Raw genomic sequence first — 20246 nt, forward strand, 5'->3', positions numbered from 1 at the left:
GATCTAGGACAGTAATATCTCTGCTTCCAAACGAAAACAAACAGTCAAAAACAACAAACTGGGGATCGATATTAGTAGATATGGAATATTAGAGTGTCACAAAACTCTAGAGTAGTAAGACCAGCTAAAGATTCCGCACATTACAAGCCACTTCCTCTTAGAAATATAAAACTTGGTATTCTCAACAATATTCTACTGTGCTGCATAAAGGTAGGTCTATACACTGTACATCGAGATATATTTCGAAAAAACAGATTTCACAGTTTTAAAGACTTTATTTAAAGTATAAACCGTTTTTAAAACACTTTATTACATAAATTATTCTTTTTGAGAGTGACTATTATTTGCTCTGGCAGCAAACTGAAATTAATACAAAAACAAAATGAACATTTCGTACATATTTTACAAAAGAAAATAAACTCATCCGCTAATGTTCATTTTGAATACAACTGGTGACTCCTTCATGATTGTCATATAGTACTAAGAACAATAAATAAATAAAAAATAAAGTAAAATAAATAGCTCTTGATACTAACTTAGCATGTATTCAGGACTCGGTGAGGGGTGTTCCGATCGCTCTGTACAGAAGTGCCTTGGTGAAAGTCTCACAATTCTAGCGCGACTGAAACGTACAAAACTACGGCTTCTACGGTATACGCAACATCCTGAAATTCAGTGTAGTCTGACACATATGTAGTAATATGATTCTTCTCGCCCATTTCAAAATAAAACAATGCTGTGTGATACAACTGTCCACAAATATAGCCATCGTGTTTTTTTTTTTAACTTTTTTTTTAAAAAGTTTATTTATTTTTTGTAGTTCATTTCTAACTCTTGAGTATGTTCAAGGATGTCGGTATCTTGCGTGTTGCTTGGTTGGATATATGCTGCCTCAGCAGCAGAGCACAGGTGGACAATGGGAGGCCTGAGACAGGGAGATGACTCATAGTATCGGACGGCCTTTTAACATTGCATTGTTCTGTCGTTGTTGAGGTTGTCCTCCTTCGCTCCGTGGTTTGTGCCTGTCTGTCATCTGGGGTGGCTTTGCCTCCGTTTTGGTCCCTTTGCCTTCAGTTTCTATTTAGAGACAAGCCGTGAGCGCAGAACCCAGCACAGCACAACTCCACCATGTGTTCAGTAGCTGTCATGGCCGCGCGCTCAGTGTGACCCAAAAAATATGGGTGAAAATATCAATATCTTTTTTAAAAAGGGGAATCTTCTTATTCATTAAGCAACAGCTCTAAAAGTTCATCAGTGCTTTTTCAGTTGTTCAAAGTTTGTTAAAAAAAAAGAAAAAAGAAAAAAAAAGTTTGACTAAACTTTATTTTTTTTTTTGCCCGTGGCAGTAAAATTAACAATAATATATTTTTTTCTGATAACTCATTCTTTTCAAAAGTCCCTGCAGCGTTCCGTGAGTAACCCCGATGGTTGGTTGGTTGGTGGGTTGGTTGGTTGGTTGGTTGGTTAATTCTCCGTGGGTTTTGAGAGGAATAGGGGTGAGGAGGCTGGGGGGGGGGGAAAGGACCAGGATCATGGGAAAAGTGAAGAGAGAGTCTGCCCTTCAAGTTCAGGTGGGCTGTTACCTCTTGCCCATCTCGTTCTGTCTGAGGAATTGGATGTTGTTGCTGCTGTCAGCCAGTTCAGGGTACTGCTCCACCGGCAGCACATAGTAGCCGTCGTAGCCCTGCACCCTGCCTGTCGTTAGCAGCTGTTGTCTCTCCCCCTCCGTCCACAGGCGACTGCCCTCCTTCCCGTCCCGGGCTCTCTGCTGCTCTCTGGCCCAGGCCCCGGCCAGTGCCCTCTGCCTGGCCAGCTCCAACAGTCTTACCTTCTCTTCATCCAGCACGTCCAGGGCCAGCCCGTATCGGATGCTCAGCGCTAGCGACGGAACTGCAAAGTCCACAGTCGCCCCTCTCCTCGTCCGGCCGCTCACTGTCACATTGATGCCGCTCTCCAGCGCCTTGCGCCCGTTGGTGAGCCCCAGGGCCAGCAGGTCGCTGTCGGCAGAGCCCACCTTCACAAAGAAGTGGCAGTCCTTCCCGTCCTGGGTGTAATGTGTGCCTTCTAGGTAGAGGGCGCCGTTGAGCACCAGAGCCACTTTACGGCTGTCGTCGCTGGCCATGGCCGACACGCCGGCCACCACGCGGCCCTCCGTCAGCGCCAGCATCACCCCGCGGCCGATGATGGGGGTGCTGGTGCCGAACCAGTGGCCAGGCTTGTCCTTGCGTCCGCGCCGTTCCTTGTTGAGCAGGCGACCCTCCAGGGCCATGAAGGCCTGGTTGTGGCGCTCTGCTGCCTGCTGCACACCGGTGATGAGCTACATGAAGAAGTGGACAGGTTAACAATCATATTGGAAGAGAGAGAGAGACTGTACTGTGTGAACAGTCACTGTGCAAAATATACATTCATGTTAGGACAAAACAGTATCACAACTTGTAAACAATAGTGTAGGATGACTGGCATCTGTATCTACATGAATATACACTACCAGTCAAAAGTTTTGACTCACCACATGTTTCTTTCCTTTTTTTAATACTAGGAAAGAGGCTTTGGAAAGAAATTCATACATAGGATCAACGTCACTATTTATATCCATCTAAAAAAATAATTTCAAACATTAAGCATAAGCCTTTATATCAAACTGGCTAGTACATAGTATATTCAGTTAGGTGTATCCAAAGTTTTGACTGGTCGTGTAGCTACATGACAACAGCTGAAACATAACTGTGGGATTAATACTGGATTGGATTGTCCTACTGTACCATACCTGTCCTACTGTAACGTACCTGTCCTACTGTAACGTACCTGTCCTACTGTAACGTACCTGTCCTACTGTAATGTACCTGTCCTACTGTAACGTACCTGTCCTACTGTAACGTACCTGTCCTACTGTAACATACCTGTCCTACTGTAACGTACCTGTCCTACTGTAACATACCTGTACTACTGTAACATACCTGTCCTACTGTAACGTACCTGTCCTACTGTAATGTACCTGTCCTACTGTAACATACCTGTCCTACTGTAACGTACCTGTCCTACTGTAACATACCTGTCCTACTGTAACGTACCTGTCCTACTGTAACATACCTGTACTACTGTAACATACCTGTCCTACTGTAACGTACCTGTCCTACTGTAACATACCTGTCCTACTGTAACGTACCTGTCCTACTGTAACATACCTGTCCTACTGTAACGTACCTGTCCTACTGTAACATACCTGTCCTACTGTAACGTACCTGTCCTACTGTAACATACCTGTCCTACTGTAACATACCTGTCCTACTGTAACATACCTGTCCTACTGTAACGTACCTGTCCTACTGTAACATACCTGTCCTACTGTAACGTACCTGTCCTACTGTAACATACCTGTCCTACTGTAACGTACCTGTCCTACTGTAACATACCTGTCCTACTGTAATGTACCTGTCCTACTGTAACATACCTGTCCTACTGTAACGTACCTGTCCTACTGTAACGTACCTGTCCTACTGTAACATACCTGTGCTACTGTAACGTACCTGTCCTACTGTAACGTACCTGTACTACTGTAACATACCTGTCCTACTGTAACATAACTGTACTACTGTAACATACCTGTCCTACTGTAACATACCTGTCCTACTGTAACGTACCTGTCCTACTGTAACGTACCTGTACTACTGTAACATACCTGTCCTACTGTAACATACCTGTCCTACTGTAACGTACCTGTCCTACTGTAACGTACCTGTCCTACTGTAACGTACCTGTGCTACTGTAACGTACCTGTCCTACTGTAACATACCTGTCCTACTGTAACGTACCTGTCCTACTGTAACATACCTGTCCTACTGTAACATACCTGTCCTACTGTAACGTACCTGTCCTACTGTAACGTACCTGTGCTACTGTAACGTACCTGTCCTACTGTAACATACCTGTCCTACTGTAACATACCTGTCCTACTGTAACATACCTGTCCTACTGTAACGTACCTGTGCTACTGTAACGTACCTGTCCTACTGTAACATACCTGTCCTACTGTAACATACCTGTCCTACTGTAACGTACCTGTGCTACTGTAACGTACCTGTGCTACTGTAACATACCTGTCCTACTGTAACATACCTGTCCTACTGTAACATACCTGTCCTACTGTAACATACCTGTCCTACTGTAACGTACCTGTACTACTGTAACATACCTGTCCTACTGTAACATACCTGTCCTACTGTAACATAACTGTACTACTGTAACATACCTGTCCTACTGTAACATACCTGTCCTACTGTAACGTACCTGTCCTACTGTAACGTACCTGTACTACTGTAACATACCTGTCCTACTGTAACATACCTGTCCTACTGTAACGTACCTGTCCTACTGTAACGTACCTGTCCTACTGTAACGTACCTGTCCTACTGTAACGTACCTGTGCTACTGTAACGTACCTGTCCTACTGTAACATACCTGTCCTACTGTAACGTACCTGTCCTACTGTAACATACCTGTCCTACTGTAACATACCTGTCCTACTGTAACGTACCTGTCCTACTGTAACGTACCTGTGCTACTGTAACGTACCTGTCCTACTGTAACATACCTGTCCTACTGTAACATACCTGTCCTACTGTAACATACCTGTCCTACTGTAACGTACCTGTCCTACTGTAACGTACCTGTCCTATTGTAACGTACCTCTCCTACTGTAACGTACCTCTCCTACTGTAACGTACCTGTCCTACTGTAACGTACCTGTCCTACTGTAACGTACCTGTCCTACTGTAACGTACCTGTCCTACTGTAACATACCTGTCCTACTGTAACGTACCTGTCCTACTGTAACATACCTGTCCTACTGTAACATACCTGTACTACTGTAACGTACCTGTACTACTGTAACGTACCTGTCCTACTGTAACATACCTGTACTACTGTAACGTACCTGTCCTATTGTAACGTACCTCTCCTACTGTAACGTACCTGTCCTACTGTAACGTACCTGTCCTACTGTAACATACCTGTACTACTGTAACGTACCTGTCCTATTGTAACGTACCTCTCCTACTGTAACGTACCTGTCCTACTGTAACGTACCTGTCCTATTGTAACGTACCTCTCCTACTGTAACGTACCTGTCCTACTGTAACGTACCTGTCCTACTGTAACGTACCTGTCCTATTGTAACGTACCTCTCCTACTGTAACGTACCTGTCCTACTGTAACATACCTGTACTACTGTAACGTACCTGTCCTATTGTAACATACCTGTCCTACTGTAACATACCTGTCCATTCTCACAGTGCTGGGCGGCCTGCAGCTCGTATGGTGGTTCCACAAAGTAGAGGGAGTGACGAGGGAATCCGGGGATAATGTTACTGAGCTGGAAGCCAAACATCACCAGCCAGCTCTTCACATCTAGAGCAGCAGATAAGAGAGAAATGAGCAGCTGAATGACGATATTAAACACGACACAGAATGAATCACTTATGGCCAAACATTAGAGGGGTGAGAAACTGGGTATCTTTTCTCACTCAGCTGCTGGAGATTGTATAGCCATCAGCTGCCGTGCTATTCGGAGGACATAGAGTGAACCTTGGGTGAACCTTTCCAGAACAATCCATTTCTTAACATCAGTATTCCAAGGATATAATCCTCATAGGTTCCAATGTTCCTTTACCCTTTTACAATGGTATCACTCTGCACTGAATGGAGAACATTGCAGTCGTCAGTAATGGCCATGTTAGTAGAGAGTACACCCTATGTAAATTCAGCTTGTTCAATCTCTTTTCTAGTACAATGGAAATCCACGTGTGCTTTGACTGAACTGAGTTCACCTCTACCTGCCGTCTCGAGGCTGATCTTTATACCACTGGGTTTTACCTGACAACTCTACTGAAGTTCCACCTTTGGAAATAATCTATATTTAATGTCTACATTATGGTGTGAAGCATTTATGTGCAGTGCTGCAAAGCTCTTTGATATACGGAGAAATGGACAGTTTTGAATAAATATCGCACCGCTTTAGACATTCTGATAATGGCTAAATGAAAAAGAAAGTAAACACAACAGAATATGTGCAGAATGTATTATTCTCCTCCACCTGTGACGTAGTTCTTGACGTCCAGCATGTCACTGAGGGGGTTGTTGTTCTTGAACATGTACAGGTTGAACGGAGCGGGGTCTTTTCCTATCTTCGGCCAGATGGCGTAGTCGGGCGAGGTCCAGCGGCCGGCCAGCACGTCGTAGTCCCGCTGGGTGAAGTGGACCAGCTTGGTCAAGGGGTCGTAGAGGCCGCCGTGGAACCCCACTACCAGCTGGAACTCTGGGTTGGAGTCCAGGTACACTTCTCCATAAGCTGTGTACTGGACCTGAACGACACAAGGCACGCTCCGTTTGCTTTTGGTAATACTCAACTCACCCTTCCAGAGGAAGGTCAGAGCACAGAGTGAGCTACAGAACATGGTCCCTGGAGCTGTTTTAGTTTTAGGACAGTCTCCCTACTCACTATATACCACCCTGCTGCCCAGCTTTCTTGGTGTTTTCAATTGTTTCTTGGACAAATAGGGGGAATAACATAATTTTCTTAGTACTAATACTAATACCAGTCAACTGATAGCAGATTAAGTGTGATTACAAACTGCTTCGTGCATTACCTGTTTGATCATCTGTCCATTGCTGCTGAAGACAGCCAGTGGTGTGCCAGTGTTGTCAGAAGCTATGTAGTACTCTTCTCCACTGCTCACCTCCATAGCAAACAGATGGCCCTGATCATGAGAAGATGTTCCCATTAGTTACTGCTCTAATAACAATATTATTCAACCAGTCTACCCATTTCATCATCCTCTTCATACAACCGACACCCATCTTCTCACCTCTCAATATATAAACAGAATATAGGTAGATGTGACATATCTCTATAGGCACCCACCTGTAGGTCATAGTAGAGCGAGGAGATGTCAGAGCTGGAATGGTTGAAGATGTGTGTGACCCTGGCGGGGTGGTTGAGGTCAGCATAGAAGAACTGCAGGTGCTGTCCCAGGCTGTTCCTAGTGGACACCCTGCGGCCCAGCCCGTCATAGTGGTACTGGACGCTCCAGCCGCCCGGCCCTCGGTTGTACGCCCGCAGCAGCTGCCCCTTTGAGTTGTAGTCGAAGACGTCTGAGCCCCGCTGGCTGAGGAAGCCGTCCTCATCCAGGCGGTACTGGACGTCTCCCAGGCGCGTGATGCGGTCTCGCAGGTCGTAGCGGAGCGGCATGATGCGGGCGCTGTTCCCCGGGTTCAGCAGATGGAGGTTGCCGTTCAGGTCGTAGCTGTAGCGCCACGTGGACCAGTCATTCACCTGGATGGGAGGATGAGTAGAGATGGCATGAATCAACAGTAAAGCACCTATAACAGAAACGGATACAAACTGCATAAAACGACTCACAAAATACCAACTCTTTGCACACAAGATATTCACCTTGACACCGCTGAGCTGTCCGTCTCCGTCGTACTCGTAGCGGTACTGGGTGGTGTTGGCGTAGGGCCCAATTTTCAGCTCTCTCTTCACCACCCGCCCCATGCTGTCGTACTGCACCGTCATCCAGTACATGAGCGAGCGAAAGATCTCGTACTGGACCTCCTTGATGCGACCGTGGGTGTCAAAATGCTTACTCAGCGTCATGACGGCTGTGGTGATGATCTGATTAATGTCGTAGTAAATGACCCCAAACTTCCCAAAGTGCTCCACCTGTAAGAGAGATGTTTGTAGAAAGGGTGAGTCCACCGGTGGCCAAAGATGGTACACCTCTGTTTTTGAATACACAAAGAATTTGTTTTACAAGCCAAATCCTTTTGTATACCTGAACTGTATTATTAAGTTGCCATAATATCGTGAGCTTAGAATTAAAAGGTTCTATCTGCCTTCAGGAGAGTTCTGAGATATTGAGCTTAACATTTTCAGTTAAAAGGAGATGGGTCCTATTGTTTTTGAAAGTACAGGCTCAAAAATCATTATTTTCAAAAAATAACACCACACAGTCAACAGGCTATTATATAGAATAGGTTCATGTGACTAACTCAGTTTTGACAAAAAGGTCAGATAGAACCTTATAATAGTCAAAAAGGAACGCCAGCACGCGATGTCCTTTCAGGGTTTTTATTCCGTCACCAAGACCTTTTTATTCTTATTTGGTGAGTGCTCACTACCTTTGCGAGCTCTGCTAGCAAAGAGTGTGTCTATAATACCAAGGTCATGCTTGACCTTGCTTGACTATAACTGCTGTGAAAGTACTGCTGGAGTAGTAGAGTCACCGTTGAATTTCTGTGTGCTTCCAAACAACTCCAACACATTTCTGCATGTATCTTACTATCAAAAAAGAACGTAGACCAGATCAGTGATTTCTTTACCTTGCCAGAGATCTCATCGTATCGGTAGAGGTCGACGGGCAGTGGCGTCTCGCTGATGACCGGCTTCATGCTGGCGATGCGGAAGCTGTTGTCGTGGTAGGTGTAGTCGAATCGGGCGTTGACCATCCCCTCCTCGCTGAAGCGGTAGATCTGCTTGTCGATGAGCGGGCCCATCTTGCGATAACGGATGGTGCAGGAGAAGCCCCCGCTCTGCAGATTGACCATCTTCAGCACGCCGGCGGTCTCGTCGTAGCCGAACGTGACGGCGGTGCTGTCGTAGATGATCTCCGCCAGCTTGGCCAGCTTGCCGTACTTGTAGAGGACGCGGCGGCCGGTGCCCAGGTAGTGCGAGGCCTGGGGTCTGCCGTCCTCGCTGAAGTCGTGGATGATGGAGGCGTTGCTCTCCGGCGGGTTGTAGGTGTTGCGGATGTAGCCCACCGACACGTGTGTGAACATGGTGTGGCGGGCCACGCTGGGCAGGGTGACCGCCGTGACCCGGCCCGACGCGTCGAACTCAAAGATGTACTGTCGCTGGCTCTGCAGGAGCAGCACCATGGACTGGAGGCACGGAGGGAGAAACAGAGAAAAGACAGCTTCATTTAATAGCATCATGACCATGTCGCCATTTGGGATTTCTTTTAAATGGAAATGGATGACTTCCCTCCTGTGAAATAGGACCAGGAGTGATATATTCATGGCTGATTAATTTGAATAATCATCATCAGAAAAATTCTACATCATTTCACTTCAATTCTCCAGTCCAAATTACTGTCCCTTCCTTGCCTTGGTGACTTCTGATCCTTAGATACAAAGCTTAAAGACCCCCAAAGTCAAAAATCAGTTTTTCTTCTTGTTCCTTTGGGTGGCTGTTTGAGCTTCACTGTGCAGAATGATGTCTGTGCAGTTTGACACTAGAAGGCTGTTTTCACAATCATCTGCTGAAGGTGGAAGGTTTCTCTGAGCTCACTGAAAAGACGATTTTCAACAAGCATGATTCATAACATCACGAATACTAGAGCCAATCCCTGTCCAGTATTCAGCTGATAAAGCCCTTGTTTGTATGCTGTGATTGGCTAGTTATGTCCTAGATAACCCTGATTGGTTGCTTTGGCATTTTTTTATGAGGCAGGAGGGAAAGTCATTTTAAGGATTTTAACAAGATAATTTAACTTTGTTTGTTGGGGGGAAACCATCAGACCCTGATTATTGTTCAAAGCAGAGTATTTTATATACATCTTATAACATGACTTTAGATTTTTTTTTAATGATAAATGCTTCACTTACTTTATCCAGGTAACTGTAGCTCCACACCTTGCCGTCCACAAAGGTGCGAGACAGGATGCGTCCCTGTGGGTCAAACTCGGTCCTCTCGCTCATGCTGCCCCTCTGCAGGCCAACCAGCTGCCCAGTGGTCGAGTAGGACACATTGACCACAGCCAGGCTGCTGCTAGGCAGCCACATGGCTGGCCGGCCCTGAGCGTCGTACATGATGCGCAGTGTGAACTTGCGGTGGTCGTCGTAGATCTTCTCCGTGCGCGTGTTGCGGTCAAAGTCAATGGAGAGGAGGTTACGCCCATGGGCCTGAAGAAAAGCACGAAATGGAGAGAGGCTGAAGATGCTGTAAGTGATTCTGGAGGAGGGATTGAGTCAAGGCGGTTCTCATCCCCAAGTAGTCAAATGACGCTTTGGGTTGGTGATCCGATCCAGAACACCAACCCAAAACGTAAAGTATTGACTACTTGGGAATGAGAACGGTGTTGACTCAATCCTCTTTGTGGAGTTCTCTCTCCTGATTGGACAAAGTGGGATGGGATACCAGAAAGGTTTCCCTTCTGTTTACCGCGAAGCAGAGGGACTGGGAGACCCATGTTACTGACCAACACTGTCTATCATAAAACATGCAGAAGATCGTCATCCGACCAGTGACGACAACATCCGAAGTTGGTCCCCGGGCGCTGGAAAGAAAAAGCGACCACTGCTCCTGGCCTGCCCCCCGGAGGAAAGGACAAGCCAGGATGGGTCAAATGCAGAGGACAAATTTCACCGGCCACCGTCAGCATGAGTGTGTTTGTGGCCGCATGCATGTGTTGGTGTGTGACTGTGTGACAATAAAATACGGGCTTGTCCGTCACTAACTGTTTAAACTATCTCAGTGATTTCTGTCAGAATATAGGTTCTGAGTGGCTGAGAATAGACCTGTAGGTATATTCTGATGTCACAAAACAACGTCAACTCACCCTCAACTTCCTGCCGAACACCGTCACCTTGCCCTTGGTCTGCTCCTTGCGCAGACGCCACTCGATGGAGTTGAGGCCGTTGTCGGTGGGCAGGGTGATGTTCCTCCGGCCAATTGTAGGGCTGACGGAGCCTGCCAGGATGTGGGGCTCTGTGTGGAAGCTGATGCCCATCCCATTGGCATACATCACCCTCAAGGTCCCGTTGTTGCATAGCTGGTAGCTGTTCCTCACCTGGTCTGTAGGGGGAGATAGATGAACATGAGTCGACTCATAAGGCAAGGAGCCAGCCATCCTCATTCTCTGCCATTGGAAAGTGTGGCAAGGGCATGATGTTAGGAAAAGCAACATCAACTAAAACTAAATGTGTAGTTTTGGCATAATATGCACAATATTATTGTTTCTTCTACTCAGACAAATAAAGCTAAACTCCAGTCATAAGCCTGTGTAGGCTCATATCAGAATAAGAATGAGAATTTGTTCACGGCCGTAAAAGATTTATGGAGCACTGTCACTGCAATCTCAAAATATGCGAATATAGTTTTAGAAAACAGAGTGCAGGTAGAAAGGCAACCGAAACTGACATCTCCCTACAGCACTAAAAAAGACTCTAAAAAAAGGAAGAGAGATAGACTAAATGGGCACTGCTGCTGATGCTAAACCTTTAGCTCCGATGTGTGAAAACGGGTGGTTTGATCACGATGACGTGATGAAGCGAAAATAAAGATAATAGGATAAAATTGTTTTTTTTGGCCCAGAAATCTCTGGCAGATGCAGGGCGGGTGGGGGGAGGGGTTATTTCATTTACAAAAGGTGAGGGGATCAGATGGTGTCTCCCTTTGAAGCCCCACCATAAATGACAGTAATCCATAAGGCCAATTTGTAATAAAGCTCCGGGCGGCATTTTAACAACGCCTCAAACAGACGAGAAGCTTTTTTCCATTGACTTGGCAGCGGCAGCCGTTAAGATAAATCTTCTCTGCTCTCTCTATCTGAACAATCTCTGTAATAAAGCAGAGAGAGAGAGAGAGAGAGAGAGAGAGAGAGAGACACACACACACACACACACACACACACACACACACACACAGAGAGACACAGAGAGAGAGAGAGGGAGAGAGGGTGAGAGAGACGAGAGCTTCAGGGCTAAGGAGGATCCACTGTGCATGAGTTAATGAAGAGAAGGGGGGGAGGAGGAGACAGAGAGATGGTTAAGTGAGGATGTCTGCAGAGAACGGTGGTGAAACCCTGCAGTGGAAGCCTTAAATGACTTGCACTTCTGTGAGTAACTTTCCCCCCTTTTCCTCCAGCAACTCGAGTGGATCACTGAATACATCTACAACTTCTTCTTCTTCGTCTTCTTCTTCTGCGAGGCCTTCGAGACGTCTTACAGTCGACACTCTGCGTTCATACGTCCGTCACGCCACATGTACCGGTCAGGGGAGGGGAGGCCAATTATTCTCCTTCTTCCTGTTCTCTAAACAGAGCGAATACGCTAAGGGATCGTGGGATGTGGGCGGGGCTGTGCGTGTGTGTGTATGTGAGTGCGTGTGCGTATATATGCGTGTGTGTGTGTATGTGAGTGCGTGTGCGTATATGTGCGTGTTGGCGAGAGAAATAGAGAGAGCTTAGGGGATGAGGAGGATCTTCTCTACACAAGTTAATGAATTTGTCTGTAATGATAAGCAGAATGGCCCCAGTTGGGATTAACAACTATATATTGGTAATTCTGGTCACCCGGGAGCAGGAGAGAGGGTTGGCTCAGCGCGAAGGAGGAAATGATGTCGTCGAGTTTGCACATAACTGTGTGGAAATTGGAACGCATTCAATTAAGAGTCGTCAGACCTCTGCACATTTACAATCACACAGGGTGGCTATTTCCTACAATACCAAAGTTCCGTAGTTCTAGACTCTATCATCTAGAGCTTGTGGGTATTTCATCAATGCATATATACTGTACAAACTGGGATGTAGGGGAGAGTAAACACGTCGCAACTCAGTTTACCAATATTTGTATTTACAGAACAGTTAACCCTTGACTTTTTTAGGCTGACATAAATCTTTATGACAAAAATGACTAGCATGATAGGCAGTACTATAAACATAATGGTGTATAGGAAGATAAGGCCCTTTTTAGGATATAAATGATTGCTTTCCTGTAAATAATACTAGTTAAGTTAAGTTAAGTTGCCTTGGGGTCAGGGTCACTGCCAGGAGTATTAACCCTAACATACATGTCTTTGATGGTGGGAGGAAACCTACACGGACACGGGGAGAACATGCAAACTCCACACAGAATTAGGCACCTGGGATGGACCGGGGTCTTCCCACTATAATTAATAATTGATGAATATTATAAATTATAATTGATTTCCATTTGTATTGGTGATGACTGAGTATGAATGAAAATCTAGTACCCTATGTCTAAGTCTAAGCCTCTGCATGCGTGTGCCGAGTGTGTGTCTACCTTGCACCACTGTGTACGAGGCTTCCACTGAGGACAGGTTGGTGATGACGGTGACATCGTCATCCCTGCTGGAACTCTCAATGTCGATGTTGATGGAGCGTTCGATCTCACGGTGCAGACTCGTCACCATGCCTGTGGGGTACGTCACGTTGGTCAGGCGACCCTCGCTGTCATACCTGGGAGATGGGAGATAGCCATGAGCAGATCGGTAAAGGAAGGACACACACACCCCCCCCCCCCCCCCCCCCCCACACACACACACACACACACACACACACACACACACACACACACACACACACACACACACACACACACAGTGAACCTGTCTTTTGTCAGCAAGCTGGCAGAGAGGAATAACAGGCTATTTTACAGGAGCTGGCTGTAGTTATGAAAGCTACCACTGGGGGGCAGCAGTGCACTGTGTGGGATGTCACCGGGAAAGCAGGCGATGAAATAAAACAGGATGAACATAAAAAGCTGGGAAGCTCATGCATTTTGTATCTCAGACTGTTTAATGGGCCCAGATAGGCTAAGTGGTGGATGTACATGCACTGAGAGGGAAAATCCAAACAGTCCTCCAGACATCTTTACCACTGTTGCACACTCACTGGTAGAAGGTGGTCCATCCGGTCTCATCGGCTTTGGTGGCCAAGAGGCCCGTGCTGCCGCTGTAGCCGAGCAGAGCCACCTCCTGGCCCAGGGCCGAGACACTGCGCAGCCCCCCAGTGGGGTCCAAGCCCAGGGTCACCACCTGGTTCTCTGGCAGCAGCACCAGCCTGAGCAGGCCTGCTCCCCCACCCTGGCCGAGGCCGTCTCGCCTCACCCTCACTGTGTTGTTGCAGTTGTCCAGCAGGGCGGCCAACTCTCCGTCAGAACCGTAGGTGAAATTGTAAAGGGGCTCCCCGGTCACGAGGCTCACCGTCTGGATATGGAGCCCCTCCCCATTGAAGACGTACAGCTCCTGTTCCCGCGGCGATGCCACCTCATACTGCCCCGCCCCCGAGCCAGGCGAGCCCGCGCTGGAGACGGCCGGGCCGGGCCGATTGGCTCGCACGGCTCTGATGCGTATGTTGTTGAGGTCGGCGATGAAGAGCGTCCCATCAGGAGATACCGCCAGGGAGGCGGGGGAGTTGAGGCCCGCGTCGGGGGCGTAGCCATCGTCGCCATAGAAACAATTGCAGTTGACGTCGTTCTTGCAATCGCAGTCCGAGGCAGCGCCGGCCAGGAGAGAGATTTCTCCGTTAGTGCTCACCTGAGAAAAACGACGCACAGACAGAAAGTAGGACAGATGTTTAATGATGAGATAAAAGAAGCTACATAAAAAGAATAAAGGAAACATAAATTTGCCTTTTGGCATATCAAAACAGAGGACTGGAAAAACATAACAAAATATGTGCATAAAAGCCCATATGACCTCGGGATCTGAGACACTCTCAGAATATATGAATTCTCAAAAAAACACCCACACAGCCCGACCAGCTGTGTTGTCAATTTAGCTCGCCAAGAAAATAACTCCAGACTGACTGAATCATTCTAAAGCAGACATCTGTGTCATACCTGTCTAACTCGGTTGATCTTTTTCTCATCGGTCTCAGCGATGTAGAGGATGCCGGTGTGGGACAGAGCGATGGCGGTGGCGCTCTCCAGCGCGGCATGGATAGCCAGCTTGCTGAGGCTGTAGTCGATACCTGGCACCTGGCAGTGCATGGGCCGCCCTGCTATGATGCTCACCTGTGGGCAAAGTCATGGAAGAGAGAATAGATCCATGATCAATCAACAGCAATAACACCACAAATATTTACAGATGGTAGCATCGCGTTACTATTGCAATACTTACATCAGATGAAAGTTTCCTTAAGCGAAGTTACACTCTACAGTGTAGAGTCTACACACTAAAATATTCCTGGAACTAATTAACCAGCAATGTTGCCTTTCCAGCAAGTTTCTTGGTGAAAAAAACCTTTATACTAGAATATAAATGTGTACTTTGGTTGGTTGTAAATTGGTTTGAGAAAGCCTAATTGGGACTAAATCTTGTCAAAACCGCACAGTGCGTGTCCACCCTGTGTGGTTTGCCCTTGGGGTTGAGCCTCATGGTACAGACCTGGTGGTTCTCAGTGATGCGTAGGATAACGTTGTTTTCGAGGACGTACAGAGAGTTGTCCATGGGGTTCACTGCCAAGTCTGTGGGCCACTCGAGACGCACCTGGTGGAGAGATACAGCAGATATCAACGAGACCATATCTACGCCGAGGAGGACCTATTGAATGGATGCCAAAGTTCAGACAAGTCTCTTCTTCATTTTCCCTAAAGTGACTGTAGTCTTCACTCTCCTTTTGATCTATTCATTTATCCATGGCTTCAACGTCTTTAATCCCTCCCTAAATCAATCACTGCCTGACCCGGCTGGCTGGCGTCCACGCCAGCATCATAGCCAAACTCTCTCATCATCTATCATCCCATCAGCCTCTGTCTCTTCCTCCTATCAGCCTCTGTCTCTTCCTGCTATCATCCTATCAGCCTCTGTCTCTTCCTGCTATCATCCCATCAGCCTCTGTCTCTTCCTCCTATCAGCCTCTGTCTCTTCCTGCTATCATCCTATCAGCCTCTGTCTCTTCCTGCTATCATCCTATCAGCCTCTGTCTCTTCCTGCTATCATCCTATCAGCCTCTGTCTCTTCCTGCTATCATCCTATCAGCCTCTGTCTCTTCCTGCTATCATCCTATCAGCCTCTGTCTCTTCCTGCTATCATCCCATCAGCCTCTGTCTCTTCCTGCTATCATCCTATCAGCCTCTGTCTCTTCCTCCTATCATCCTATCAGCCTCTGTCTCTTCCTGCTATCATCCCATCAGCCTCTGTCTCTTCCTGCTATCATCCTATCAGCCTCTGTCTCTTCCTCCTATCATCCTATCAGCCTCTGTCTCTTCCTGCTATCATCCTATCAGCCTCTGTCTCTTCCTCCTATCATCCTATCAGCCTCTGTCTCTTCCTGCTATCATCCTATCAGCCTCTGTCTCTTCCTCCTATCATCCTATCAGCCTCTGTCTCTTCCTCCTATCATCCTATCAGCCTCTGTCTCTTCCTCCTATCATCCTACCAGCCTCTGTCTCTTCCTCCTATCAGCCTCTGTCTCTTCCTCCTATCATCCTATCAGCCTCTGTCTCTTCCTCCTATCATCCCATCAGCCTCTGTCTCTTCCTCCTATCATCCTATCAGCCTCTGTCTCTTCCTGCTATCATCCCACCAGCCTCTGTCTCTTCCTCCTTCCGCCGTCCTACCTGGCTGACGTCCATGCTGGCGTCACAGCTCAGCGGCCGCACGGCAGTCAGGTCGTTGGCCCCCAGCAGAGTGGAGATGATTCCGTTCTGGTCTACCTTACGGATCATGGTGGCGTCCACAAAGTACATCAGCCCATTTTTATCCACTGCAATACCTGTCAAACGGGAAATGAGGACCGAGGATGAAAACTCATAATTCTTGCAGCACGGGCAACCCAGAGAGATTTTAGCTCTATTATACTTCACTTTTCCCCCTCCGCGGGCTGAGAACAGATAGCACGCCTGACAGCCGAATTGCTCCATGTTTCATCGAATGAGAGCGAGCAAAGTCAGTGAATGGGCATTGAACTGTTAGTTTTGCGATGAGTCATTGGGATGCAGATTTGAGCTGATGCTCGTCCCAGAGGACGATGGCAGATTGCAATCCATCTTTCAGAAAGACGCTGACTATCTTCAGAATGGCAAGTGATCTGTTGCGTTCCTCTCCTTGGTCTCCCCTCGTATCCTCAACTTCCCCCTATCTCTCTGTCTGTCTGTCTGTGTGTCTGTCTGTGTGTCTGTCTGTGTGTCTGTCTGTCTGTCTGTCTGTCTCTCCGTCTGTCTGTCTGTCTCTCCGTCTGTCTTTCTGTCTGTTGTTTTGTTTGTCACGCCCTCCCTCCTCCGTTTCATTTGTCTCTGCCTTTCTCCTTCTATCGTTTACCAGTGGTGCAGTGTCAGCCTTGTCGGTCTAACAGGCGGCAGGCATTCAGACAGGTGTGTGTTTGTTCTAGAGGCAACTGTCCCCCAAAATAACTCCTAGATGCGCTGAGGTACACAACAACAGATGGAGGATACAGCGAAGGACACAGAGCAAGTGAGAGATCGAGAGACAGCGAGAGACAAAGAGAGCTGGAGGAGAGAGAGAGAGAGGGGGGGGGGGGGGGGGGGTGGAGGGGGAGGGCCAGCTGATGTGAGCTGGCTGACTTTGCCTCTGACAGGTGAAAGGGAACCAGTAGCTCATTGTCTTCCCCTATCTCTCCCTCTCGTCTCTCTCTCTCGCAAACAACCACGCACGCACGCACACACACACACACACATTCACACACCCACGGACATTGCAGTGGTACACGCACGCACGCACGCACACACACACACACACACACACACACACACACACGCACACACACACACACACGCACGCACGCGCACACACACACACATTCACACACCCACGGACATTGCAGTGGTACACGCATGCCTGTACACACACACTTACGTCAGTGACGGGGAAATGTGACAGTGTGACATCCTTGACAGTTTGGTGTCACAATGTTCCGAGCTCCAGTGAACCACAAAAATAATTCCATTAATAATTGTAACATTAATCTGGTTTATAACCTCCTTCTGTCTCTGTCCTGCTTTAGTTTAATCACAAGATTACACAGATTAAGAAAAACATATTGCGACCAAGAGAAAAAAATAATAAAGGAATAGTTCACCCAAAGAATGACAATTCTGTCATCAGCTCCTCCCCCTCGATCATGCCAGAAACTCAAAGTGAAGTCTGTCCATATAACACACAGGGAGGCTGCCAGCACAACTCCATATCAGCCTTCTCCAAAACAACTGAAGTCAGTGGGTTCCAAAAATATCTATATTTACAGCAGAATTTAGTGCAAATCTTAACTACAGCTGGTTGATTTGCAACAAATGATAGATGTATAGGTCTTTCTATTCACATTGTGATCGTTTGGCTGTTTTTGATTTGGAACTCTAAATCAGCTCAGTTCTTTTGCAGAAGGCTACTACGAAGTTGTGCTGCCATACACTCCCTGTGTGTCATATCACATAGGCTAACACCTTTTCATTTAATCTAAATTAGCATGAGAGTGAGTAGAAGATGACAGAAATTTCATTTTTGGGTGAACTCTTCTTTTAAGGTGCCTTCAGTTTATTATGCTGAGGCCTGTACACACTGCTGTGCAGGAGTTAAAGTGGTCAGCTAGAGAGCGGAGGAAAAATGTTGAAGCTTTCAAAGAGCAGTGACCAGCATTTAGATTTTCAATCCATGAAAATCTGTAGAACAAAACCTCAACACAACCAGTTGCCATAACACTGGGGCCGCCATCTTGCCTGTATGTTTAGCGGTCACATGCTTCCCTTCACCGGCTCACCTTTGGGGCTCATCAGCGTAGCTTCGGTGGCTTTGCCTCCATCCCCGCAGCGTTCGTCAAAGGGCAGGCACTGCTCCCCTGTCCCGGCCACCACCTCGGCGTTGTCCGACAGAAGCCGGCCGCCCGTTAGCGAGCGGACGCGGTAGATACGCCGGGAGTTGGTGTCTGAGATGAACAATGCCCCGGATACTGGGTCCACAGCCAGGAAGTACTTATGGGTCGGGTTGTTACTGAGGGGCGAGGAAGACAAGTGATGATTATCGCGCCGCTGAATAGCTTGATTTCATCATTTCAATGGAAAAATGTTTGAAGTGCTGGCGCTATTGTTTGCGGGGATATGCAGTGTAGAAACGTCTGATTTATCAACACAAGCATCTTACCTGTGTCTGAAATCTTTGTTCCTTCAAGGGGGGAAGGAGAGATAAAAGCACAACAAAACAAATGTTAATTTCACACGGCCTGTGGAGAGAGCGACCTACGGAGAGAGGCAGAACGCTAGCTGTGGTGTGAACAGCAACATTTAAACACGGGTAAAAACGCCCTGGAGAGATGGTATCTAGCGCAGTGTATAATTCAACTTCAATCTCACTGTCCCCGGTGTCTCACCTCCCTTTTTTTCAGTTCCTGGGAGGATCCGATCCTGCTTGTTCACTGTACTGTGCAGACAACTCCTCTTCTCCCTCCCTGGCTTCTCCTGCCTCCTTGCGTCTGCTAATCTCTCAGCCCTGCTTTTTTTCTATCAGCATTTCCCATGCAACATCAAAACACTCCAAATCCCAATCTGCTGTCTGATTTAATCTCCATGTTTTCCTTTCTTCTCCTCTCCATTTTGCAGCTTTTCATTCACCCCTACTTTGAGAACTTTTTGTTCCTCACAAACTTGTAGTTATCCATTCATTGTAGCTATCAGCTATGTAGCTATTATTACTCTATAGTTTTCTCTCTTAAATGCTCCTCTCCAAACTTTTCCTGTATTATCAGATGAGCATCACAGCCACTGTTTTCTTCTCTGCTGCTCTCATGCCTTTTCCTCTCCTCCTCATTCTCCTCCCCTCCCATACATACCTTAGTTCCAGGATGCCAGTGGTGTTCATCGACGGGTAGACCCTCCGTACAAAGTTGAGGTCCCCGACGTAGAGGCTGCCGTCCACGCCCGACGCCAGGGCCACGGGCGCCAGCAGCTTGTTGCCGTCGGCGAGGCCGTTGCAGCTGGGGCAGGAGATGCTGCGCCTGCGCCCGTTTCCCATGGCGCTGGTGACGACCGGGGGCTGCTCCGTCACAAAGATGTTCTCGCCGTTGCCCTTGTGCAGGATCCCTGGACAGGATAGAGGATGAGGAGTAGCATATATATATTTTTTTTCTGTCTTTTTGAATATAATATTCATATATATTTTGGGCATAAACTAACATTCTGAGCTACAGCAGAAGCAGAAGTAGATTTTTTACATTTGTACACGTTTCCTTAATTGCTTATTTACGTGTTGGGGAAAATGCACATGAAACACGGAGAGTTGTTTACTACCATGTGTTTACTTGTTGTGCTAAGCTGCACGTCGAGAGAGAGACAGTGTGTGTCCATGCCATTAGAGCATTGATTTTCACAGCGGGGCCGAGCATCACAGCATCGACCCATTTATATTTCAAGGCTTCAGCATTAGCGCACAATTTAGATAATGCTACAGTAGATGATGCATCAAAAATTATTCTCCCAGGTGTTCATGCGCGCTGCAC

The 20246-nt window shown here is 47.2% G+C and overlaps 1 protein-coding gene across 1 annotated transcript in view; it reads right to left on the reverse strand.

The window, feature by feature from the left end:
• Positions 1-1579: 1579 nt before the first annotated feature.
• LOC310790563 (teneurin-2-like) overlaps positions 1580-20246 on the reverse strand; it is a gene marked incomplete at both ends in the record, with an annotated part of 240232 nt that continues 221565 nt past the window's right edge. The window contains 17 exons of the mRNA XM_083652265.1: positions 1580-2317; positions 5276-5406; positions 6092-6359; positions 6645-6755; positions 6920-7330; positions 7451-7720; positions 8380-8937; positions 9664-9960; positions 10617-10852; positions 13081-13256; positions 13692-14335; positions 14641-14814; positions 15188-15289; positions 16363-16517; positions 18516-18745; positions 18896-18916; positions 19581-19830. Of these exons, the coding sequence (XP_083508391.1) occupies positions 1580-2317; positions 5276-5406; positions 6092-6359; positions 6645-6755; positions 6920-7330; positions 7451-7720; positions 8380-8937; positions 9664-9960; positions 10617-10852; positions 13081-13256; positions 13692-14335; positions 14641-14814; positions 15188-15289; positions 16363-16517; positions 18516-18745; positions 18896-18916; positions 19581-19830 (4772 nt within the window). The remainder of the gene's footprint in view (positions 2318-5275; positions 5407-6091; positions 6360-6644; positions 6756-6919; positions 7331-7450; positions 7721-8379; positions 8938-9663; positions 9961-10616; positions 10853-13080; positions 13257-13691; positions 14336-14640; positions 14815-15187; positions 15290-16362; positions 16518-18515; positions 18746-18895; positions 18917-19580; positions 19831-20246) is intronic.

Source organism: Poromitra crassiceps (genome assembly GCF_964638095.1).
Source record: "Poromitra crassiceps genome assembly, chromosome: 15".
Lineage (NCBI taxonomy): Eukaryota > Metazoa > Chordata > Actinopteri > Beryciformes > Melamphaidae > Poromitra > Poromitra crassiceps.